Source organism: Aulonocara stuartgranti (genome assembly GCF_965226115.1).
Source record: "Aulonocara stuartgranti genome assembly, chromosome: 4".
Taxonomy (NCBI): Eukaryota; Metazoa; Chordata; class Actinopteri; order Cichliformes; family Cichlidae; genus Aulonocara; species Aulonocara stuartgranti.
This window is the reverse complement of record NC_138942.1, coordinates 6762031-6786456: the sequence shown is the minus strand read 5'-3', so window position 1 is coordinate 6786456 and position 24426 is coordinate 6762031. Positions and strand designations below refer to the sequence as shown.

General features: G+C 40.0%; 3 protein-coding genes across 10 annotated transcripts; 1 reads left to right on the top strand and 2 right to left on the bottom strand.

The window, feature by feature from the left end:
* Positions 1 to 128: 128 nt before the first annotated feature.
* On the top strand, positions 129 to 4495 carry tmub2 (transmembrane and ubiquitin-like domain containing 2). 2 transcript variants are annotated; one of them, XM_082529095.1, is made up of 3 exons: positions 129 to 217; positions 2135 to 2769; positions 3212 to 4495. In XM_082529095.1, the coding sequence occupies exons 2-3, from the start codon at positions 2150 to 2152 to the stop codon at positions 3603 to 3605; spliced, it is 1014 nt and encodes a 337-aa protein (XP_082385221.1). In that variant the 5' UTR covers positions 129 to 217; positions 2135 to 2149; the 3' UTR covers positions 3606 to 4495. The 2 variants fall into 2 exon arrangements, with proteins under 2 accessions (XP_082385221.1, XP_082385222.1); XM_082529096.1 differs by lacking the exon at positions 129 to 217 and adding an exon at positions 246 to 611.
* A 47-nt stretch (positions 4496 to 4542) lies between these two features.
* atxn7l3a (ataxin 7 like 3a) lies at positions 4543 to 12521 on the bottom strand. 2 transcript variants are annotated; one of them, XM_082531731.1, is made up of 14 exons: positions 12275 to 12520; positions 11704 to 11746; positions 11501 to 11607; positions 11279 to 11411; positions 11014 to 11185; positions 10823 to 10920; positions 10709 to 10731; positions 10070 to 10115; positions 9843 to 9880; positions 9686 to 9754; positions 9535 to 9578; positions 8850 to 8921; positions 7650 to 7780; positions 4543 to 7573 (listed from the first exon to the last, which is right to left on the bottom strand). In XM_082531731.1, exons 3-14 carry the CDS (start codon positions 11549 to 11551, stop codon positions 7368 to 7370), a joined length of 1083 nt encoding a protein of 360 aa, XP_082387857.1. In that variant the 5' UTR covers positions 11552 to 11607; positions 11704 to 11746; positions 12275 to 12520; the 3' UTR covers positions 4543 to 7367. The 2 variants fall into 2 exon arrangements, with proteins under 2 accessions (XP_082387857.1, XP_082387858.1); XM_082531732.1 differs by lacking the exon at positions 8850 to 8921 and having other exon boundaries at positions 12275 to 12521.
* A 2111-nt stretch (positions 12522 to 14632) lies between these two features.
* ubtf (upstream binding transcription factor) lies at positions 14633 to 24347 on the bottom strand. Of its 6 annotated transcripts, none has more exons than XM_082529044.1 (21): positions 24239 to 24347; positions 21761 to 21819; positions 21235 to 21407; positions 21057 to 21140; positions 20799 to 20954; positions 20634 to 20698; positions 20408 to 20534; positions 20218 to 20328; positions 19993 to 20126; positions 19750 to 19891; positions 19609 to 19650; positions 19417 to 19527; positions 18887 to 19042; positions 18620 to 18766; positions 18295 to 18405; positions 18122 to 18210; positions 17840 to 18029; positions 17711 to 17758; positions 17551 to 17604; positions 17318 to 17434; positions 14633 to 17221 (listed from the first exon to the last, which is right to left on the bottom strand). In XM_082529044.1, the coding sequence occupies exons 2-21, from the start codon at positions 21795 to 21797 to the stop codon at positions 17099 to 17101; spliced, it is 2217 nt and encodes a 738-aa protein (XP_082385170.1). In that variant the 5' UTR covers positions 21798 to 21819; positions 24239 to 24347; the 3' UTR covers positions 14633 to 17098. The 6 variants fall into 6 exon arrangements, with proteins under 6 accessions (XP_082385170.1, XP_082385172.1, XP_082385175.1 ...); XM_082529046.1 differs by lacking the exon at positions 24239 to 24347 and adding an exon at positions 23980 to 24209; XM_082529049.1 differs by lacking the exon at positions 24239 to 24347 and adding an exon at positions 23571 to 23860.
* Between the last annotated feature and the right edge of the window lie 79 nt (positions 24348 to 24426).

Below are 24426 nucleotides of genomic sequence, written 5' to 3'. Positions count from 1 at the left end.
ACTGTTTTCAAAAAAACTACAGTTATGTATTTATTTACGTTGTATCATAGAAGTGGAGCAATGGGCGCGCAAACAGTTTCCAAAACACGCGCCCACCCCGCTGGCCCGTGATGACGTCACGCCGCCGCTATGTTTATTATGTGGTTTTTAAGCAGCAGCAGCTGCTAGCTAGCATTAAGCCTCGCCTTCAACCATGCGCTGATTTTACAGCTGGCAGGTGAGATCATTTGATGTTTATGCATATCGGTACATACGATAAAGACTTTTATATGTCTGGCCGAAGCAGTTGCTCTGTCGGACAACTATTATGCGACAAAATAAATCGAACTATGAGAGCCGTAAACAACGGAAGGTCGTGTTTTTTTTTCCAGTTAGCTACTTAAGCTAGGTGGGAAGCTAAGTTGGGTCGTAGACAGCAGCGTAAACTACAGTGTTGTAAGTGCAGCAGAATAGCTTTCGTTGTGGCTAGCGTCTAGGTTAAGGCTGTACATCGTGTGGAAAAATCATGACAGGAAGAAAAAGAGGGGAAAACAATAATGACACGGCCCTGAATTAGCCGGATGGCTGGCTGAGACTTCCCTGCTACACGAAACAGCTGTTGACCAACCTTGGTAAATGCTACGTGTATTTCTGTAAAGTAATTCTGACGCCGATGAAACCAGGCCTTGATTTCTGAATTTGTAAATACACCTTGAAAGGTTTATCTCCCCCCCCCCCCCCCCCCTTACTACAATTCTTCTTAAAAAAAAATTAAAAAGTACAAATGTAAATATGCAACTGCATGCAGCTACTGAGCTTTGAAGTGCTTTCACTAGAGTTTGTGTCTACAAGAATAGAAGAGTAAATGCACAGAAAAACGGGTTGTAAGCATGAATGAGTGTCCTACACAAAGAAGTAAACTTACACTTCAAGAAGGAGGAAAAAAGATATTACACTTATGTTTTCCCCCGTCATCATACAGCCTATGGGTGGAACATGTGAATCAAATCCTGTGTCATGTCGTTTTCATATGTTTTCAAATGGGCTGAAATTAGAAAATTGATCAGTAAATATTTTGACAGTTGAATAACCCAAACCTCTCCTTTGCCCAGTTCCCTTGTTTATCTGCTTTTCTAGTGTTTCATAGATATGTCAGTAATAAATTAATTGTTTGATGCAGTAAACCTGGAGTGAGAAATTGCTAGTTTGTCACAGTTAAGTAAACCCAGTGCTACCATATGGCTGTCTTGTTCAGTGTACTGTAAGACCTGTAGAGATCTCAGAGTGCAATTGACGTTGTTTAGCTGTAACTGAATAGATGTAGAGGAGCCTTCTTGCTTGTTTCAACAAAAAAAACCCAAAAACGAATAAAAAACAAATTAATATGCTAGAGTATTTCATGGCTTCAACTATGGATGTGTGACTATAGTCTAAGTTTCCGTTAAGTAAGGATAATGAGTCTCTGATACATTATATAATAACCCCCCTCTTGCTTTGTTATTTATCAGTTCATAAATAGAAGAAAAATTGGCAAAAAAAAAAGGGAAAAAAAACTTTACAATGCGCACATTGTTTTTGGCTTAGGCTAAAACCTTTCTGTAGAGTGCCAAAAGGTTTGTGCAAGGGGAAAAAAAACAAACGCAACAGTATTACAGCTGGCTTCCTTTGGATAATGTCATGCCTGCCACCTCATTCAGTGTCTTTGCTGTGCTAATTTTGGTTTTCCTTCAAAGAATAAACACCAGATTATAATAGAAATTGTCAATGACCAGAAATAACAGGAAAATTCCCAAACTTATTCCTAACTCAAAATGGATCTTTGAGATCCCCTATTTTATGCTTGAGTATATAGAACCCTGATTAACAGTGGTTTAAAAAAGTAGTTTTGTTATTATGATGATTTTTATTTGAGGGGGAAAAAAAGTAAACTTGTCTGGGGATAACAACAAATCACATATTTGCAGGAGAAAAACCATGTTTTCATGTAGGAAGTTCTGTGTACATCGACAAGGTTATCTTAGAAAGTTTAGATCAGTTTGTTTAGATCATACTATCACATGCAGTATGAGGCAAACTGTTGAGCAGGCTCTACAGCACTTGGAGCCACATTTGAAATTGTATGCTACGAAATGTCTTAAACCTGTGTTTTCTTCAGGATTAGAGGACAGAGATGGCAGTGTGTGCACTGACCATGTTGGATGGGATGGAGGATGAGGTGACAGCAGCAGGTGGTGTATTGCTTCTGTTCTTGGCTCTCATCTTGGCTTGGCTCTCAACCCATGTGGCTGATCGGGGAGACCACATATTGGGCACGATCCTCACTGTGGGTGCTCATGCCTCTCTGATTGGACTGGGAGGCCATGACAACTACGGTGGAGGGTCAGCTAGTGCCGACACCCCTGAGCAGCAGACGCCTCCACCTTCTCAGGAGAACAAGCCGGACGAAGGAGAGCCGGCAGCTGACAGAGGAGAGGGTGAGGGGACTGTAGAGGGAGCCGAGGGGGTTTGGACAGATTTGTTGCTGGACATACAGAGCAAACAACCACAGGCTGGAAGACTGCTTGTCACTTCTGATGGAGAGGATGATGAGGCTGATGAGGAGGATGAGGAGGAGGAGTTGGAGGAGGAAGTGAAAAAGGCTACAAAGCCTATTCCAATTTTGACCAGCACCACCTCTTCTCCTACCATCACCAGTAGTACCACTTCCATCTCTGTCCGTCTGAAGTTTTTGAATGACACAGAGGAGGTGGCTGTTGTAGAGCCACAAGATACAGTTGGGATACTAAAAAGGTTGGTAAAATAACTGTGAAAATCCACCAAACTTCAAGAATATCAGAATAATTCACAGATGATACACCCATTAGGCAGTTAGCTTAGCATAAAGATTGTGTCACCTTGCAATGTTAATTTATCAAGAGCGTATACTTAGTTTGCTGGCTTACACTGGAAGGCTTTACCTTACTGTTGCTTTTCATGTTTTTTGTTTTTTGCAAAGCTTAAACAAGATGCCACATATTACTCAGTCAGCTTATAAATGTTCATTTAAGGCATATTTTATTACCTTTAGACAGAGCCAAAAGTTTCTTTTATTGTCTTTCTGCTAAGTAAGTTAATTGGCTTATGTCTGAAACCTTGGATTGATTGTACAGGAGTGGTATTGATCTTCTTGTCTAACTCTTGGAAAGAAAGCGCCTTATAACTGCTTTAATTTCTCATCTCCCTTCTTTTCCAGCAAATGTTTCTCAGGGCGGGAGCATCAAATTAAATTAATCTTCCAAGGCCAGCTGCTGCAGGATCCCAAGAGGACTCTGTTATCCCTAAACATCACAGACAACAGCGTGATCCACTGCCACATCTCTCAGACCCTGCATGATTCCAGTCCAGAGGAGGGGGCTCAGTCCGGAACAGGAGCAGGAGCCGGGTCCGGAGTCTCCAGTGGATTCAGGGCGGCAGGTGTAGCCATAAGCACCGGCAGCCTGGTGGTGCCTGTCTTTGTGGTGATTCTTGCTGTCGTGTGGTATTTCCGCCTCAACTACAGGCAGTTCTTCACCGCCCCTGTGACCATCTCCCTTGTGGGAGTCACTGTGTTCTTTAGCTTTTTGATATTTGGGATGCACAGCCGCTGAAAAGGCAAAGAAAGGGCACACACTTATAGTTGAATGTTGTGAGGTGAAATAAAAATAACTACAGCAGTGGGTGAGTGTCTGGAGAGATGTACTGACCATAAAGGGCCTCGGTGCAGATGCTGCAGCTGGTTTGAGAGCGTGCATTTGTGCGAGCGTGTGGGTGGTTAAGTGAGCCTGTTTGTGCATGTACAAAGATAAAAACATGAGTGACTGAGGAGTGTAAGTGCAGTTTAAAAAAAACAAGACAAAAAAACAGCAGTGAGTGAGCATTTGCTTTAACTAAAACCTAATTTAGTTCCTATTCAAAGATGTAGTGGTTCAGACCATGTTGTAATACTGGCTTCATCTCATGGCTCTTTATTGCTGTAAAATACTCATTATGCTTTCCTGTGCGCTATTCTTTGAGATGACTTTGTGTTTTAAATGTACAGTAAATACAGTCTACACTTACTACAGGTGAACGGCAGCCACCTTAATTAGCATTATGCACTTGAATTGGGAGGGGTAGCAAAATAGAATTCAGTTGACATCTAGTGGTAAGATTTTACATACTGTACCTTTTAAGAAAACCAACCAAAAAATGGCTTAAAATCATTTGGAACCACTCACTGTTGTGCTGCGTGTGCCAGTTTGAGTCTTTGCCATCATTGTATTATTTGAATGACTCGAGCTCTCTGTATGCAAATATAAATTGTACAACTGCCTCAGTGCAAGACTGTTTCTTTTATGCTACGTAAGAGTAGTTTAATTTAAACATTATGAAAAGATACTGTAAATATATTGTGTATTTTGTGTAAATAAAATTATACAATGAATCAATGTGCACTGGCACTTGCTGTCAGACTGCTCTGGTTTCAGTTGCATCTCTTATTAAAGCATTTCAAAACAAACCCCTCCTACTAGCTCTTTGTGGTTTAAAGAAGTCAGTCTCATGGTATTGGTGTTTATTTATATACAAACATCAGTATGCATGGCAGTGGAAAAAAAAGAAAAATAATTTATGTATCACATTGTGTTCAGATACAAGTTGTGCACACATGCACTTATTTGTGCTTGTGCATGGAAAAAAAAGGAAAGTCACAACATTGCTTTCTTTTGTCATTGCACTTCTACAGCACAGAAATACACAAAGAGCCACAAATAAACCACAAGCAGTTACCCTTATTCACAAACAGTGCCATGACCATTGGATCATAGTTACCAAATTATCTAAAACAGTTCATTTAACATTAGTGCACATAGCAAGATTTTACTGGACAGATTCAACCGGGCACAGTCAGAAATATAGGGACAAAATCGGGCTTTGGCAGATTGTCACGATTGTGAGAGAAAATTGAAAGCACTTGACTTTAAGGATTGTATTACATGACCCTCAAAACTTGAACAAATGCTTAAAAATAGAGAACCTGGTGAATGTGAACCCTTAATCAGCATCCGTTAATCCACCAAACAGTCTGGTACATGCAGCACCTCTGCGGTTGCAGATGTCGAGATCGCTTTCTGTTCTATTTCTTGGAAATAGCTGGTCCAAAAGCATCAAGAATGCCTTCACAAAGAGACATGATTGTATCTTCAAAACTGCCAATTACGCTGATGTTAAAAAATATAACAAATGAGTTTGGACAAAAGTGCCAAAATTCTCTCTCCGAAGGCCTTTTAGTGAGACAGAAAGTCACAAAAATGTCCAACCTCATGAAAGGTATATATGAAAATGCAACAAAAAAGTGCAAATAATGAAAGATAAATTAAAATGACTGGTTTAAAACAGGGGTTACTTAAACTATTAAGTAAATCAATAGGTTGGCCTCATTTCAAACTCCACATTCTTATTCTTCGTATGATTAACAGTTGACAGTTAAAGCCCCACATTTCATCCATCTGAAATAAGTATATTTAGCTCCTTTGATTTCTGGTTGGTTGCCTCCTGCAAACAGAAGGTTCTAACTATAGGTGGGTGGGACAGCTGTGTGCTTGAGATGACCTTACTAAGGATATCCCCTCTTGATGAATCGCAGGTGCTTATGCCTGGCACATTGGCAACTTTCCCCATGTTTAATATGAACATTCAATATACATGAAATAAAATAAGAATAAACAGAATAGGTCAACTTTACCTTCCCTCTTTATGAAATCCTGATTAAAATAAAGCATCCTGGATTTGCACTTCAGATTCCACTATAAAAACTGCATAAAGTCTTTGGGTGAGCAATTTCCAATTTAGAAGAAAAACTAATTCTTCTCCAAGACCTGAAAAGTACAGGACTTTGGCATCTACAATATGTAATAAACCTCATAATTTACATCAGACACTGTTGGTTACAAGCTTACAAAATGCAACCTTATCGCTCATGGTCATTAACAACAAGCTGAACTGCTGGGCTGATCTACTTTTACAATGTAATCTACAAGCAAAGTGAGTGAAAGCACACAGGACAAGGCTTTCTAAGAAGGAAACAAATAAACGTTGAATTCATGATTTATGTCAAACATACATGTACTGTACATGTGCCCCAAAAGCCTACTGGCTCATCAAATATCAAAATTCTGCATTTACACACAAGTAATATGCACATCACCACAAAGGCAGTGACAAATACAAACTTAAATATACCGTTAATGTAAACGAGTTAAATATTCCAAATGACACACATACTTTCACAAGAGTCACATTCTAGGATGCATAGTTTTGTGAAAAGAATGATTACACACACATCAACCGCACGTACACTTACCCACAGGCACGCACGCACACAAAATTGACAGTCACGCTAAATGCAAATCATCATACAGACACACAAACACACACACACACGCACGACTGTGCAATACAATGCTAGAATTAAAAAGCCACCGATGAGTACTCCAGTATATGTGTGTCAAGTGTTGAACGTGTCCTTACGACCGAGTCTGAACGCAAAGTCCAAGAAGAGGGGCCGGTCACAGGCTCACCAATGACAGAGTATCTGAAGGTTTTAGAATTTAAGGCCTTTCAATTTAAGTAGAACTTAAAGAAGAAAAAAACCTCAACTTTCACTACCAGCTTGTGGTCTGAAAAGTTTTTTTCAGTTCCAGGACATTGCAGTGCTTTGTATGAATCCAGGTGGTCTTATTATTGATGTCTTTTGTAACTTCAAGGCCCTCCGTAAAATAACATTTAGAGCACAGGAGATATCATTTACACACAAGTGGTTCATTTTTTTTTCCAAAGATTTATTTCTAAGCTTTTTTTGCCTTTATTGCAAAGGATCGGCTGCAAGAGCGAGGATGACATGCAACATGGGTAGCATGTTCTTTATTTCTATATCTGCATAAAATTATGTTTTGGTTCAAATAATCTACTTTCACTACTTTACAATTTTCTTTAATTGGCTGCAAAGTTTTCTGCAGTGTTGTGTGGAAGCTCCTCATTGAAACAGCCACACAAAGCGTCAACCGAATGCATCAAGTCCTCCTCGATATCAGCTGAAGACAAATATACGTCGTAAATTACGTGTATAGCGGAAGTAAATTCTGTTTTACACTGGAAGTGAGCCAATCCGTTATTGCAGATACTCTGACTGGACTCGGACCGCAATTCTTAAACTCTGTGTTCATAATTTAGGAAGGACAAATCTTTAAATGTAGATGCCTCAGTTATCAAGGCCAAATGATTACTAAGGAACTTCTAAGTCAAGTTTCATCCCATTCAGCTCAGACTTTTAAAGCTTGGTGTGAAAGAAGGGACTTAATAAGAGGAGGCGAGGGCTGGTCTGACAAATTGGCTTATGCTAAATCATCATAGATACTTGAAATAGGAGGTGCTGAGAGTTTGGGCCTCTTTTTTTTGGTCGATATACTGATATTACTCTGAGAGCTGCTGCCGCCGCCTCCAGCCAGGCTTCCACTCCCACTTCCTCCTCCTCCACTGTTCAATGGAAGAGATGGCTTCTTCTTTTTCTTGGGCTTCCGAGAATCTGAATGGTTGGTGCCTGCAACAAGAACAGGAATGTATTTTACTGATAAAACCTACATGTCATAATTACTAAATGAGTGTCCCTTCCTTACTGGCTTTAGATGAAGCCGAATCAGTAGGTGAAATATCAGAGTCCTCCCACTGCAGGCGGCTCATTAAGGGTTGTGCATCTGGAATGTCAAAGCTGTCAGTCTCCACAGCATCTGCATCAGGCAGCGTTGGCCTGTGACATAAAAAACAGACACAGTAACACAGTTTTAGACAAAGCCACACACAGATATACACACAAACAAAATGTCTATATATCTGTCATGTAATTGCACTTTTCAGTTTAAGTTTCTTTTCCATCTCTATGATACCAATAACAACACCACAACTAACAACACCACTATTACTTTTAATAATAACTCTACAACACAAATGCACATTTGCCCAAAATTTTGCTTATAGTTGTTGGACAAATGTATCTTTGTGTGCTTATTAACACATGTCCTTCTTTCTGACCCACACTGGTTTTTTTATACATGACTTCCTCTCACTGGGTTTTTGATTTTAGGTGAATTCTTGGGGAAAAAAGGAAATGTCTCGAGAATCAAAAGAATCAAATTTCAAGCAAAAACAATAACATCAAAAACTGCTTATTATTGCCTCTATCAATAACAAGATAAATAGCTTCATTTTCTGAACCGTGTGCATAAAGACAAGGCCTGGAAAATTATACTCAACCATTTTCACCATTTCTGTCACTTTGTAGATGAAATATTTTATACATGAACTAAGATGATATTTCTCTTTAAGCGCAGTCTACTCATCTCAGCTGTTAAACCATACCTTCAGACTAAGATGTATGGAGTGGGTTTATTATTATTTTTAGTAAGGCCGATAGGCTGTGGTGTTTATGATAACAAATAGTTACAAGTGAGGGTGCTACAACCACAGATTTTGGTGTCATGTTCCGGTTCACAGGACCAGAAAAACTTCCTGTGGTAGTCTATCGATCTTTCCCAGTGTTTAAAACTCATGCAGCGTTCAGTTCTGTTAACAATGGCTTTACAAGTCATTTACAACAGTGCTTTTGCATAAAAGTCGTTCCTGGCAAGAAAGGCGTCCCTCTGCCAGAGTATTCACAACACCGACCAGCAGCATCGCTCTGTCACTGTCTCCAGCCAAGGCAACCATATCAGCAAACAGTGAACTGCACGATGAGGGTAACAACACCAACTCAAACATGACTTTTGTCAAGTGCACTCTAGTTAGTGGTTTTGGTGAGGAACGGGTCAGGGTACACTCACGCGGACGGCCCCAGGAGGAACAACCTGACGGCCCTCCTCTGTTCGTCCGTGTGTTGGGGACATCGCTGAGACCTGGTGGGACACAAGGTGGCATTATACATCCCTGACTGATGGCCTGCCCATACCCACCACATAGTTTTACACATCTCCCTGCCTGCAAGCCAGCAGGGAAGGTGGGGCGGACTGATGGGACACAGTCAGAGACCAACTGATAATGGGCAGTTATGAGTTACAAACTATTAGAGGTTAGTCACTGATGGGTTCCTCATTATTATAAGTCTGTTGTTAAGACCTTTAAAGATTTGGCTCTTCACCTTGGAGAAAAAGAACAGGTCTAAAAGAGATCAATTTTGAGTTGCCACTTGTGTTCCCTTGAGTTAGTTTGATCATACACAATTTTCTTATTTAATTTAAAAAAAACAACTTCCTTATATTTATGTATTTCATTTTCAGCTGTGACTTTCAGTTTCAGACAACAGTTCTAAGCAATTAAGATTTCAAGCTATGAGGACGCTGACCTCAGAATTTAGATTCAATTAGATGGTTAAACCAACATGAATCCAGGTGTTATGTTACCAGAAACTGTGCTGCAGGGAGCTACACAAAAGCAGCTGGCTGTTTTCTCAAAACAGAAAAGGTTTAATTACAAGTTAATCTTTGTGTCAGAGGCTTAGGCAGTAATTACCTGGTACACATCTTCTTTGTGTGCTCAGATATCACCCCACATTGCTGTAGAAACACACAATACTTTAATGATTCACACTTATATAATTAAATCAGTAGTTGGAACAATAAAAAAAATGACATGCTTGGGCAGATTCATGAAAATTGCTCACCGTCGTTAGAAGGGATCTGACTTCATCGGGGCCCAAGGTTTCATAACTGATGCCAGTATTATAGTTGTACTGAATTTAAAAACAAAACCTTTATGAGTATAGAATTTACAACACTCTATAGCCTAGCAATCAATTTGATCACAGGAGGATTTGTCACCTTGTAAGATTCGGCACCGACGCCACTTCCAAGCTCACCTGGAATGCATATGCACAAGCACACTGTTCATGTAACAGATTGAGACCACTAAAAGCAAATCAAAATTGAACTATAAATTCCATCTGCATCTAAAAGAAAAATATTTGCATTTCACTTTGAATTGTTTCCTACAACTTTGAGCTATGAACTTGAAAAAACAAAACAACAAAAAACCCAGATAGACTCACCGTTTTTATGTTTCAGGGATTTGGATCTTCTTGGGGAATTTTGACTCTGCACAAACAAAAATGTTAAGATTAAAATAATGTTATCAGAATCAGAAACTTTATTGTCATTGTCATGAGAACAACGAAATTAAGAATGGTCCCCGATCATTGCATCATCCCTAGCAATATCAAAATATAAATAAAACAATAAAATTCAATAAATAAAATAGATAGAATACTTAAAATACTAATAAGATATAACAGTAAAACATTCACATACATTCCCACACACATGCTTCAGACCGTGCATAGATTAACACAAGAGTGGCGTGATGGACATTTTTTTGTAGTATTCAGATGTGTTATTGCAGTTGGATAACAGCTGTGTTTGAGTCTATTAGTCCTTGCTCTGATTGCCCTGTACCGTCTGCCTGAGGGCAACAGTTCGAACAGGGAGTGGCCAGGATGTGAGGTGTCTTTTATGATGTTTTGGGCCTTTTTAAAACAGTGGGCGTTGTGTAGAACTTCCAGTGTGGGGAGAGGGCAGCCAGTGATCTTTTGGGTGGTGTTAATGATCCCTTGGAGTGCTTATGATACACATGAAAAATTCATTTATACTAACAATGTGTAATTTAAAAAACAAACAAAACAAAAACATACCTTATCTGACTTTCTCTTCTTGGCTGTAAAAAGGAAATAAGAAATGTTTATTTTAAGTAACCACCTGGAGATTTCTTTCATCTCTCAGTACAATGCAATCACTCAAGTGCTCACTTTTTTTTTCAGCCCCATACGACCAGTCATTATCATTAAGGTCATCATTGTCTTCCTGATCACTCTCTGATTTGCTCATATTATTACTGCTGGCTAGCCTGTTAAAAGAAGATCAAATAATTAAATTAGAATTTCATGTATAACTTTGGATCACTGCAGGAATTTCTGCTTTATGACCTTCACTGACCGACCTGCGGTTGGCGATGCGGCTGCTGTTGCGTCCCATGCCAAGGCATTTCTCCAAATGTGGAGCAAAGCGAGAAGCTGCTATTAATCTTTTACAGTTGGGACACTCACACTCTTTGTTCTTCCACTGATTGTACACCTGCCCAAATATGTCCACTCCTGGTTGATCCACAATTTCTGGAGGGGAAAAACAAACAAACAAACAAAAAAAAACAGTAAGCAAACACATTGAAGACAGACAGAATAGAAACCAGATCCAATGGCACCAACCAAACTCCTTCATGCTCTCTTGGTCCGTTTCATCCAGGAAGAAATAGCCCTGTTTAACAGCTCGATGCACCTCAAAACACAGGCCCAAACAGGCATCTTCCACCAGCTCAGAGTAGATGTCATGGGCCAGGGCCTACAACAACAAAAACATAGTGTAACACCAAAGACAAACCCAATGTTAGGTAAATGCATGGGTACCTGTATGCACAGGTAATACCTCACCTCCAGCCTGGTGTTGTCTGGGCCTGAGAGGGGCATATCCTCCATTTTCATTTGAAAATCTCTATTGGAAGTCTTGACAGCAAGGTAATAAGATTGATATCTGAGGACTTAAAAGAGATAGGATAAAAGTGAAATCACAGCATGCTTGAAAGGCAACAGATGTAAGGCACACATATTCAAGATACCAGTCGCAAATAACATACTTTAAAAATATGTATTAGCACTTGTTCCAGGTCTATCTTCATCCTGTTGAAAAGAAGAAATAATCGCTGGTCATGTCCAAGATCACCACAGAAGTTTCATGTAAACATATGATAATTAGCGGTACAATCTGACCACTGTAACCCCAAGCCTGAACTGAACATATCAGCTACAGCAACATCCTGATTTTCACATTACTAGACATCACACACACAGAGAGAAATGTGGTTTTAACTATGTGCTCTAACCAGCTTTAACATTACATGTGTTTGATTGAGATAAACAAGATACCTATGTATCCAACACGAAAGCTCAAAAATAGCTACATTTTACAAAAACACATTCATTTAAACTACCTCACGAACGACTAGCTAACGTTAGTAGAACCTAAACGCAGGTAGTGACAGTTCCTTAGCAAATTAACTCCGGCTAATATCACCTTTCATGGTTTATATCTGCTGGCCCCACTGCTCTACTAATATGAGCTGAAGGAAAGGCCTTTGTGGCATTCAAATACTAAGAAACAGTGTAGCGACGTTAGGTGTGTTTTAATTTCAAACTGTTTCCTCTTACCCTGTCATGCCGAAAACTCAGCCTGAACCGGGCAGTTTCTCTGAAGGAGGCAACATGACCGAGTCCATCCAAATAAAACGCGTTAGCAGGAGGCCCGGTCTTCAGCTACAGCCATTCTAATAACACGGGCAAAACAAAAAGCTCGATAAAAGTGTTTGCTGTCGCAGGTGTCGGTTAGCAAAACTGACGGTACGAGCGAGGAGGCCGACAAAGCATATAAACCAGCTAACTTCCGGTTGTAGCAATAAAAATAAAAGCTTAACCTGCAAACGTGAAGCGAGTTGCTGGAACTCGACAAAAACAAAAAAGAAAAAAAAAAATCAAGAATACAGTCCATGTTGAAATCGTTAAAAAGGATAGAGATTAAGCTAATTTAATCATTCAAATGCTTATAAAATATATAAAATAGTGTAATGTAAGGTAATGTAATGTAAAGTAATGTTGCTAAATTCAAAAATACCAATACACATCATGACTCATTTAATTTTTCTGTCACTATTTGCTATATTAATGTGCATTTTTATATTAACAAGCAAGATGAGGAAATGTATCTTAATTTTTTAAAAATCTAATCTTTTAATTTCTAACTGAAAGAAGAACAACATTTTAAAAACAATTGTTAACATTTTTGTTTAGCCACATATCTTTAACAGCTAGCTACTTGCCAGAATTTTCATATTTACTTTATGAGCTGTCGAGCTCATTTAACATCACAGGGCACGAACAGCCAATTTGAACTAGAAATTGACAATAAATTGTGAAGAAAAACTTTATTGTTCATCTATTATTTAATTATTTTGTCTTAAGGGACAGCTTTATAAGTGGGGAAAACGGTAAAAGCTATGAAAATACAATGTACAGTCTGAAATTTATGCCCTCTATCACATATTCCAAAGCAGTCCAGTGGGCCAGACTGTAATTTTCGTAGGGCCGATTCTGGCCCCTGGGCCAGCAGCAGACAAAATTAGCGCCACCTAGACCAGCTACACTTAAACGCCTTAAACGGATCTAAGAAAACAAACAAAAAATCTAAGGTCCTAATAAATTACATAAAATTATGTTTAAAACTGTGTTTAAAAATTTAGTACAGAAGAAACTTAGTGACCTTCTGGTTATATGGCACCCTGCATAAAAGAAAAATACAAAAAACACAAAACAAAACAAAACAGAAAAAACTGTGGGGAGATTAGTGAGGTATTGAAGAGCGCGTTTATACTTTTACTTTGAAGGTACAGTTCGGGTGTTTCCGCTTTCACAGCGAGGTTTCTTTCAGCTCAGACATCCATAAATGAACGCTAGATTTTCGCTCTTTATCTACAATCTGTTTGTAGAGCCTGGGCGGGCTGAATGAGGTCATCACTTTAACTTTGTTAAATGACAGAAAGTATGTGGACACCTTAACATTACACCAGCATAGGATTATTGGATTCTAGCTCCAGCTACTTTTAAAACCCACAAGATTTAGGATTTTCTCCATCCCAGCTATGCTAGGTGAAGAGTTGGCCCTCCAGTTTATCTTTTATGTGTTGGATTTGGTTAAAGTCAGGGATTCACTAGAGGCCATTTTTCCATTTTGTGGAACTTGATATACACCACCAGAGCAACATCTGACATGAGTTCCTTGTGGGGGATCCTGCTTTACAACATCACATCAAGGTTTGAGTATTGCTTCAGTTTAGTCATGTGTAGCAGAACTACATTTGGGAATCACTGGACACCCCATGATATGAAATTATCACAATACGTCACTCTACATCCAATATTTTTTGCCATTTTTGCCATTTTGCAATTTTTCACCTTTTTACAAGTCAGATTGTAACTGTTTGCAGAAATGTTGCCACCTGTCAGATGACCTGTGCAATGTTTGTAAGTGTGCAACACTCTGACATCTGAACAAATTGCAATCAGTTGCAGAATATGAAAAAAATTCAATACAATCAAAAGGCAGCCACACTTTTTTCTTGTAGATGTCCTATTTTACTTATGCGACTGAGCCATTAGCTTTCCTTGAAGTAGGAGGTAGCTTTGTCAAGTCTAAGCGTCCGCTCTTGGATGTTTTTTCGGTTGAGTCGATTTCATGCAAGAGAGATAAGCCCTCTTGTCTGCAGTTTCCAGAATGTTGATATACTGGCATGCAAAATATCATGACGCTATGCTGTATCCATTCCTCCTAATCAAAACTGCTACAGGTAAAAAAATTTAGTGCAACAAAAACTTTTCTTCAGCATTTTTTGCTTCATGTGATCCATGCCCTGGATCCTGTTTGGTTAAAATGTATTCAGGACCATATATAACAATTCTTAAAACTGTAACCAAGTAGTGATTTGTGTGCTGTCAACATATTAAATAAATCCACACTTTTAACTGTTAAAGGTCATTTATTTGCCCAAATACTTGAACTACAAGGACATAAGAACACCCTCAGCTATATAAAACATCAAATTCTGTCAATTTGTCAGCAGTACAAACTTGTAAAGCTTTGCTGTTTTAGATATCTCTATAAACCAACATAAGGGAGAGAAGAAACAACTAAAACAGGCGAATTTAACCAAAAATTCTCCCCCGTGAGTGAAAGACTCACTGGCCTTTGAAACCACAGATGAGGGCTTGCCAAAATAAAAGTACTAACAAAACAATAAGCACTCGATACAAAAACAGTATTTACAGAAAATTACAGTTGCTTTTTTTTTTTTTTCAAGTCCACTGGCAACTCAGTTTCCTAATTCCCTTTTACAAACTTTCATCATTCAAAAAGGAAATGCTTTGCTTTTCCCTCCCCCAGTTATTTAAATAGTCCACGCTGGTTTTATTTCAGTCTGTGATGAGATTCAAAATGGTCAAAATAAACCCATTATTAACAGATTATTAATAGTTGCCATGTACTTAATCTGTCTGGAGACCCAAAAACACAGTCACATAAGCCCATTTTTAGGTTTTCAATGACATGACCGCAAAGACCTTTGGAGAAAAAAAATAAAATAAAAGATTTAACAATATCTACATTCATGGTGTTGGTATGATGTCCCCGCACAGGCACATACATGCACACTGCTGTCACGTCATGGTATGCAACTAAACGGCAAAAACAACACACATTAAAGCAAAGAAACACGCAAACGCCCTCATATATACAAAGTTCTGTGCATGCATGCACACAAACTCACACAGAGGGACAGATTTACAATAAGTGCACGCTTTTTTTGGGATAAGCATCAGAACAGAACCCATGTGGATTACAGTCAATACTATTAAAACTCGGAAATAAAAATGGACGAGTCCATTCAGCTCAACACCCACGACGAGTCCAGATAGATCAAAACACAACTGCTCACAATTAAAAACAAACCTGGTAGCAAATCGCAATTGAACTGTAAATGAAATGGAAAGCAACAGTTCTGAAGAAAAAGAAAAGCATATTTAACGTTGCTTTTAAAAACAGAGTCAGACTGAGCTTTAAATATGGACAAGTGTTGCAATTAATAATTACAACCTGCTCAATGAACTGAGTAAGAACTGTTAAGACTGATCGACAACAACACGTCAGTTTGGATAAATGAGATTTTTCAGTGACAGACACATGGCAATGTGCAATGTCCTGAAAAGTAATCAACCCCCATTGGACCTTTATGTTTTATACTGGAACCATAACGGCTAATCCGGCTTTATAACTCTTTTACGGCCAAGTTAAAACAATCCCTGTAAACCAACCTAAATTAAGTCCCAATATAAAACTAAACTGTTTACACAGTTTGACACTACGTTCTAAATCTGGAAGCCCAAACAGCTAGGTAGACATGAAAAGCACCAGCATGCAATCGCAGTCTTGTGTTTTAGATTCGTGTTTAATCTAGACAGAATCTAGCTGAGGGAATATTCCATCACGCCAAGGCTTAGATGAAGTCGATGTCAGTTCTGTGTTGAAAAGCTTTACAACACACCCCAAAAGATGCAGTCTGTTAACTTCCAATAAATGTTGCTATGCCTCCTTACATCCCGATGTGTGTGAAAAGGTCCAATTGAATCTTTGTTGAAAAGCAATAAAACATGAAAAATCCAAGGATTGAATACTTTATAGGCAGTGTAAATTTCAAATGAAAAAACATGGGTATGTAACAAACTCTCAAATTTTCCAGCGACAAAAAAAAAAAGACATTCATAATGGCTTGATTTTTTTTTTGTTTTTCCTGAAAAAAATACCACCTCTTTAAGAACCAAATCATAAAATCTACATCGTAAGTCGAGGACAACACAACAATGTTGTGAAAAAAAAAAAAAAAAGATTAAACGAAAATCTTTTGTAGAGTGCAATTTTCCAGTACCCCGCATACCCTCCCCCCTGCCCACCTTCAGGTGATCCACCGTACTGTGTTCTTTGGCTCAGCCTGTTCACAACTCAAGCCACCTGTCCTTAACTAATCATCGGAATAACAAAAATAAAAGACTGAACGGGTAATCAATTACCCAACACATTAAAACTCTAACCTTAAACCACTGAAGCTGCAAGTCAAGATTGAAACCAGTGCAGAAATGTTCATGACATCACCAAACCAGTGGGATGCTGTTTTTGGCATACTGTCAGTGGCCCGTGCTGTGAGATGACTACTAGGCTGGGGATGGAATTGAACTGATTTCCAGATAGGGGCAGGGTCTCTCCTTCTGTACAGATCGCCAGTACAGCAACATAAAGTGGGTGAGTGTGAAATGGATGAGGCAATGCAGAGGCTCCCTCTGGTGGTGGGAGGAGAGCAGGGTTGGCACAGTGGCAGAGCTCCCTGGACTCTTGGCTCAGCTCAGCGCTGCTCAGTTTGTCAGTGATGGCGCGTTTCAGTCTGAATCAGAGTCTGACGACCCCTGTGAGTTCGACTCACTGCTGCTGTCCTCCGACTTGTTCTCCTTGTCGTCTGCTTCGTCGTCCTCTTCGTCGTCTTCATCGTCGTCGTCGTCCTTCTTTAAACAAAAAGAAATATATACACGCATTTTCAGCAAAAACTCAAAACCACTGGTTGCAACTATCTCATGTATCTGAGCAGAGAAAACACTCACGTCATCATCATCCTCATCGTCCTCACTGGAAGAGTCGCCTTCACTGGAAGCTTTCTCCTGCTCATCGTCGTCGTCATCCTCCTCATCGTCGTCATCATCCTCGTCCTCCTCCGTATCCTGCAACAAGTGATCCCCCCCCTTTCAGATAATGCTAATAACATGACTATAAAAAATTTAAGTTTCTGCTCAACTCAGCTCCAAGACAGTAAACAAAGAAATAAGTCTGTACTCACAGATTTCTTGGCCTTTGCCTTGGGGCCTCCTGGTTTTGCTGTAGTTCTTCTTTTCTGAATGATTTGCGAAATAATAGATCATTAAAATATATCAAAAACAGATATTGCAATTTCAGCTGTTTGTAAATGCTAGCTGTTACAAATCAAAAACATTCCTCACTTGTGAATTATATTCTTTGTAAGTGTTTCTCTCTTGCGAAGACAAACTCTGTGGAAAGACGGAAATAGATTTTTCCAAATGTCTCAAAAACATCTTGCCTCCCCCCCCCATCCATTAAATTCTTCTTACAGCAAGCCACTGTTCCAGTTGGACTTTGTACTGCCTTTGCTTCTCCTCAGCAATCTTCTTGTAGCGGTCCTTGTCCTTCAGTGGTAACCTCTGCCAGCGGCTGCCAATCTCAGCCATCCGCTCTTTCATTGGGAGATGATTCAGCTCTCCATTGGACAGCATCTCCTGAGAGAACTTCTGATATCCATTTCTAGAGTCAAAGTAAAAGGAGAAAAAAAAAAAGTCAGGCCTTCGAATCGGCTAAATCAGGCAGCACAGATGAGCTGAATGTCGCAAACTTACGATGGCGGTTTCTTGGGTTCACCCTCAAATTTCATCTTCTTCCCTGAGGCAATGGCAGCAGCAGGCGAGCGCATCTCACTTACTTCTCTCTGTTGAGGACAGGTAAATCAACATTTAGCTCTCACTGGTTTCATATAGAGAAACAGGAGATTTTATTGAGACTGTGTCCTAACCTCATATCTTTTCTGGTCTTCTGCTGCCTTTTTGATCCACATAATCTTCTCTTTTTTCTCCATGGTGCTCCAGGTTCCTTCCATTGCTTTCTGTGCCTTTGGCCGGTCGTTCTGCAAACCACATACAGGCATTAAATCCATTCCCGGGTATGTTATCTGTGTTTCCAGCACTCTGTCATCAACAGCATTACACATCTGTAGCTCATTGTTAACATCAGCATGATTATTAAGTAAATTTCTATTCACAAAAACATCCAAATATTTTAACGATTTGCTATTATACTGAATAATGTGGGCTAAAATACAACAGCTAGTTTGTGGATACCTTAAATCTGGCCAGGTAGTCGCCTATAACACTCTGCTGCCAGATGTCTTGTGCATTTTTGGGCGGATCTGGGAGTCGACTGCGGTCCTCTTTTTCCTTCTTCTCCGATTCTGCCTTCAACACCGATTCTAAGCGCTTAAACTTCTCCTAAATCATTAGAGAAATCCAGCACATCACAAAATAATTGAAAAATCCCACTTTCAGAATAACCTTTGAACTTGAAAGCCTACCGATGCGGCATTTCTGTTCCATAAACTAACACGTTACCTTCTTCTTATCTGGCAGCTCGTTCCACATGCGAGCAAGAAGTCTTGTGATCTCACTGTCAGCGAGGTCTGGCCGCTCCTGCTGCAGTTTGGGACGTTTCTCCTCAGCAAATATGAACATGGCTGAAATGGGTCTTTTGGGTTTTTCTGGATTTGCCTGCAAGTTCCACGTGAGAATATCAGAATAATACATGAAAGCATCTATGTAAATACAAATCTAACTGTAAAGCACACCTGAATTTAAAATTCTTATTAAAATGTTATTGCATTATGCTGCAGTTTTCTCTTTCTGTACCTCTGAAAAACAGACCGATTGGCTCTCTGAACAGTTTCGCACAAATATATTTTCCTTGGCTTCATACCTTTCCGTGTTAGGTGAACATGTAAACAGCTACACTATATATCAGAAAATAACACGGAACAAAATCTGACTCGAGGACATATTGCATTGCTACACTGACAAGTTGTGTTTTTCTTAAATGACTGCATCATTATCAAAAACATAAAAAGTTGCTGTATTCTGGGACATACGTTTGCTTTAGAGTTTTTCTTTTTAGATGCGGGACTATTGGCTCCAGTGCTTTTCTTAAAACCAGTCTTCGCCTCACCCAAGACCCGCTGCTGCTCCTCCTCTGATATACTCTACAGATGCACAGCAAATAAACCACACATAAGAAACACTTCCAGTAAAAACAAAACATGTAAACAATGTTTGAGACTTACACTGAGAAATCTGTTCATCTCAATTTCATACTCTTTTTTCCTCTGAAAGAAAAAAAAAAGACAAAAAAAAAGTGACAATTTAGATAAACTTGCTTTATTTATTGACTTTTTCCTCTCAGTTATTCATGATTCTCAAGTCACCTGTTCGCAGCGTTTTTGGTAGGCGTCCTTTTCACCCTGCTTTAGCAGCTTCCACCGCTGACTACACATCACCATACGCTCTGTGCTGGGAACGTCCTTCATGCTCGACATTAGCTCCGCACAGAACATCGAGTAACCGTTTCTGAAAGCATTCAAACACCACATGTTAAAACCAAATATCTCGCAAGGGCAGTGACTCCCTCCCTCAGATGTGTCAGGAGAGTATTTGTAGCCGTGACTCACGGAGGTGGTTTGTCAGGACGTCCGTCAGATTTGTCCTTCAGGTGCCTCTCTGCCTTGGTCAGGGTGGACTTTACGATGTCTTCCTGAGTCATATTTAACTCCGGATGCTGTTGGATGTATTCACGCATCGTCTCCTGGAAGATCGCAAAAAATCCTCAGTTAAAAATTATTTTCTTTTGTCATCTTTTGTCATCTAAGGCAACCACACACTGATTCTTGTCTCACCTCATACTGCTTCTGCTGTTCCAGCGACTTGGTGATCCATTTGAGCCTCTTTTTGTCAGAAAGCTGCGTCCACTGTTTGCCAAGACTATCTTTAATGTCTTTGGTGGTCGCCTGGGTGAGACACAGAAAAAGTTAAAATCTCTGAAAGCGGCTAAAAGTTGCATTCTGTTTGTTGCGCAGCTAAACTCACATCAGGGTGCAGCTTGAGGAAGGCCTTCTTTTCGTGGTTGTACCACAACTGTTGGGGCGTCTTGGGCTTTTCTGGTACATTTGAGCCTTTTTTGGCCATGCTCTCCACCAGGTCTGGATGCTCTTCCCTGTTTAGGCATCATAAAAAACGTATTAAACAGGTATTATGCATTTTAGGCTTATGTGTTATGACTAGTTTAAAAAAATAAAGTAGTAAATCATCTCACCTGAACTTCATCATACTTTGAACAAATGTTTCCTTATCTCGTAAGAAGTCGTCAACATATTTTTTCTGTAGTTATGAAAAGAAACGTTATTTTTCCAAGGATATTTTTTAGGAAAAAAAACAAAAAACATGATGGTCAAAACAGTGGTGTTCGTCTTTGACTGACCTTCTTTTTATCAGGCAGCTCCCGATACTTCTTAGATAGGATTTTAGTGAGGTCCAGGTTGCTCATCTCAGGGTGCAGCTTTGCATACTTGGCCCTCTTCTCCATAAAGAAACGGAAGTATGGAGTCAAAGGCTTCTTGGGGAAATCTGGGTGTTTCTGCATTTGTGGGAGGGAAAGGGGACGGAATTACTTAAGCCTTGAACTCCACTAACACAACTGGCAGGCCATAAAATCATGTGAATGTTGACTTGAATTCACCTTTATTTTCTTGCCCTTGTATGGGTTCTTTATGTAGTCTTGAGCATCAACTATCAATTCTGTCAGGGTCCTGAATTTACGAATCTGTGTTTGGCAGGAAAACAAAACGGAGAAACTCAGAAGACTTGACTTAACAGAACAATCTGACTTGGAGAAAAATCGATACAAATCAACTCACCTCTTTCGACACCACCTGCCATTTCTGCTTGCACATCTCAGCTGTGTAGGAATTGAAAGCAACTTTCTGCCAGTCCAGGTGGGACTCTGATGTTTTGTATTTAGTCAGGTCTTTCGGTGGAAGAGCCACTTTCATGGCCTCCAGCAGTCTTAAAAGGTCATCCTGCGCCCATACTGTGAAAATGTTAAAAGAGAGAGAGAGAAGAAAGACATAAAAATCACAAAGGAAAAAAACAGATCTGCCCAAAATGTCTTTCAAATTATACATCCTTTTGTGTATTCTGACAAGAAAATTTTTTAATTACTATTCTATTCTTACTATTGGCTTACTATTGGTAAACCATATATTCTAATCTAATCGGAATCAAACATTCAGTTTTAATTGCTGTAATTCTTAGAAGAACTAGTACATTAATCAAGTTTAATACTAAGGTCTTAATATACAAGGTTATGTAAAGTGCTGCCTTGCCATGATTAATCTACATATCAACTCTGTTCAGAAAAACTTGATTTAGCAAAAAACCCACCTTGGTCTTGTGTCGTTGCCTCCATTTCTCCATTCATTTGCGGATATTCTGTCTTGGATCTGCGAAAAAAAAAAATCCCATAAGATTATTTAAAAGCATATCTTTTATATATCGACTTCAATCAAGAACCAATCAGCAGTTTATAATATACATATTCGTGTATATTACCTTTAACCAGTTCGTGATCTTTAAAAATAGTAATTAATGTTATTTTGTTTTATTTGTATAAATGGGCTTAATTACCAATTAATGTGGCTAATTCTTCATATAAAAGTAATAATGACGAGTCAAAGTCGTTAAATTTAAATTTGGCTCGACATAATGGTTTATGTTCATTACACCGCCCCTTAAACGTTTACGCTACATGGTGAGACATAGGCTATTGCTTGTGACGGCTTCAAATCTCAAATAACACTGCGGAGGGCTTCAACTAGCACATCTAGCTACGACAACAGGAGTCTCCGTCGAGCAAATTTTGCCAACCGGAATTTGGCGTATTAGTACTGTCCTTATTCCACAACAAAAGTATCGTGGACACACAGGAGCGACCATTTTCTCGCCTGGTCCGCTCAGTAATGGAGGATTTTCTGTCGGAGCTGAGGTTGGGGAGGATCCACGGAAGGAGGAAGCGAATGGACGTGGACGGACGGGCAGCTGTAGGCGACCAGCTGACCACGGACGAGGGATCTGCTTTCGGTCTCCGAGAAAGGGGAATGGTAGCTTGGAAGCACTGCAGCCAAATGCGCCACTCGACAGAGGCGCCTCATCACCGTTGGGCGCTGATCTAGCTCCGCCACGCAAAACCTATAATCTTCTCCTCGTAGTGTTAACTGAGACCGGAGCGATGAAATCGAAAATAACATTCGTTTACAGTAAAGAAATGTGTTTTAAGGCTATCTGCAGGCCGTTTTTATTCAAGTTATAGGCGTTTCAGAGTGGGATTTGCTAGCAAAATCCAGAGCATTCTTCAGCGAGGCGTAACCGAGCTGTGTTCCAATGATGGCGGCTGCTCGTTGTTCATCTTGTCCTTGATGGCCCCAGCTCAATGTGGTGTCAACCGTGTGACCTAGCTACATTTAAACGATCGATTTCACCATTTATGTAACTAAATAACCTCCACGTTGTATATAAGAAACTCTTGAAACATAAAATCTACCTTAAATTTAATTATTATGACAATATGCGTGATATAAATTTGAGTGTTGAGGCATTACACGAGCAAGGACGATTTGACACACCGAATGCGGCTAAAATTGGGACATTTTCTTTTAAATATTATTAGCTATGCCTTTTTAAAGGTTATTTAATACAAGGCTTTAGGCTTTTTGGCATCTAAGAACAATTTCGTGTCCTGCAGAGTAGACCTGGACCACATTGACATTAGCTGCTGTTTACAACCAATCATCTAAATCACGTAACGGTTTTTATTTAGCTGCCTTTAATAAAAAGCAACCAATTTAAATGGTGGACAGCGTAGATGGATTAGTAACAAATTGTAGAAATGCCCGTAAATATCGTGGTGGCTGGAAAGTCTTGCGGAGGCGCAGGAAGAAAGAAGAAAACGGAAAATGTTTTTAACGGGCAAATGTTATCGCGTCAAACTGATTTTATTTTTTTTTAAACCACGATTCAGTTTTAACCGTAGCTGCTTACAGTTCCGGTTGCAGTATTGTAGCATTAAACGGCATCTAAAATGGTTAGCTAAAGCTCCGAGGAAACATGTTAACAAACCGCGGCTGAGTAGCTTCTCTGGCGCGACAAACAGCTCCAGGTCCGCCATGCTTCAGCTCTGCTCTACAAGGAAACCTACCGTGACAAGGTCCAATGGCGCACTGCAAACACAGAGAAACGGAGCTTAAAACTAAAGCCAGGGCGTCGCAGACTCCCTTCCCTCGATCCAAAAGCGTTTAAGCGAGGGCAAGAAGGCGGGTTCTCCGAGCTCGGTCGTCGGAGGTTCTGGGCTAGCCAGTGAGAGAGAGGGGGAGAGAGAGGGCGAGTCTCTGCACGGTGAGATATTAAACTGAGATCCCTGATGGCTAACCGAGAGAGGCGGCTGGCTGTTCCGCCAACAGCCGCATGGAGGTCTCGGCGCGGAAACCACCGTTTATTCTCCTACGCAAATACTCCCTGTATAGCAGGAGCAGGCGAGTTTCGATGAAGGGGTTAGCTCAAAATAGTCCTTTTTCGTGTTATTTTGAAAAGAAATTTATCACGTTTACCCCGGGGTCTTACGTCCAGTTCCTTCCCCGCTGTTTGGGACAAGAAATTCGGGTATGGCCGCCGTCGTCTGTACCCTACCACCGTCGGTTTATTTCGCTACTACAAAGAAGCTGCCGACCGAGGCGCTTTACGAGAAAACAAAAACATGCATTAAATGTATATTTATCGCGTATATATATATTTGGTGGCTTTTTCGCGGTTTGTTTATCACGTACGCGCATTGTATATTGAAACCGATCGGCTGTTGTGTTGGCTTACCTGTCTCTCAGCGTGAGTCTCGGTGTCGCTGTGGAGGAAGAAGGGGAGGGTTGAACGATAGCCAGCACTGCGCCGTCGGTCCTGGGCTCCAGTCCCCGCAGAGATGGTCCTTCCCCCCCGCCTCCATCTCACTCGCCGTCTCCCTCCACTCAGCGCGCAGCAGCTCTTCTCTCTCCATCCAACCATTT

Excerpts from the sequence above, each read along its gene's own strand:
- tmub2 (XM_082529095.1), top strand. The coding sequence starts at position 2,150 with ATGGCAGTGTGTGCACTGACCATGTTGGATGGGATGGAGGATGAGGTG. Across the intron at positions 2,770-3,211 it reads ACAGTTGGGATACTAAAAAG|CAAATGTTTCTCAGGGCGGG; the intron begins GTTGGTAAAATA and ends CTTCTTTTCCAG.
- ubtf (XM_082529044.1), bottom strand. The coding sequence starts at position 21,797 with ATGAATGGAGAAATGGAGGCAACGACACAAGACCAAG. Across the intron at positions 20,127-20,217 it reads AACAGCAGAAGCAGTATGAG|GAGACGATGCGTGAATACAT; the intron begins GTGAGACAAGAA and ends GCGATCTTCCAG. Across the intron at positions 17,222-17,317 it reads ACGATGAGGATGATGATGAC|AAGGACGACGACGACGATGA; the intron begins GTGAGTGTTTTC and ends TTTTGTTTAAAG.
- atxn7l3a (XM_082531731.1), bottom strand. The coding sequence starts at position 11,551 with ATGAAAATGGAGGATATGCCCCTCTCAGGCCCAGACAACACCAGGCTG. Across the intron at positions 11,412-11,500 it reads CAGACAACACCAGGCTGGAG|GCCCTGGCCCATGACATCTA; the intron begins GTGAGGTATTAC and ends TTGTTGTTGTAG. Across the intron at positions 10,116-10,708 it reads AGAAGAGAAAGTCAGATAAG|AGTCAAAATTCCCCAAGAAG; the intron begins GTATGTTTTTGT and ends TTGTTTGTGCAG.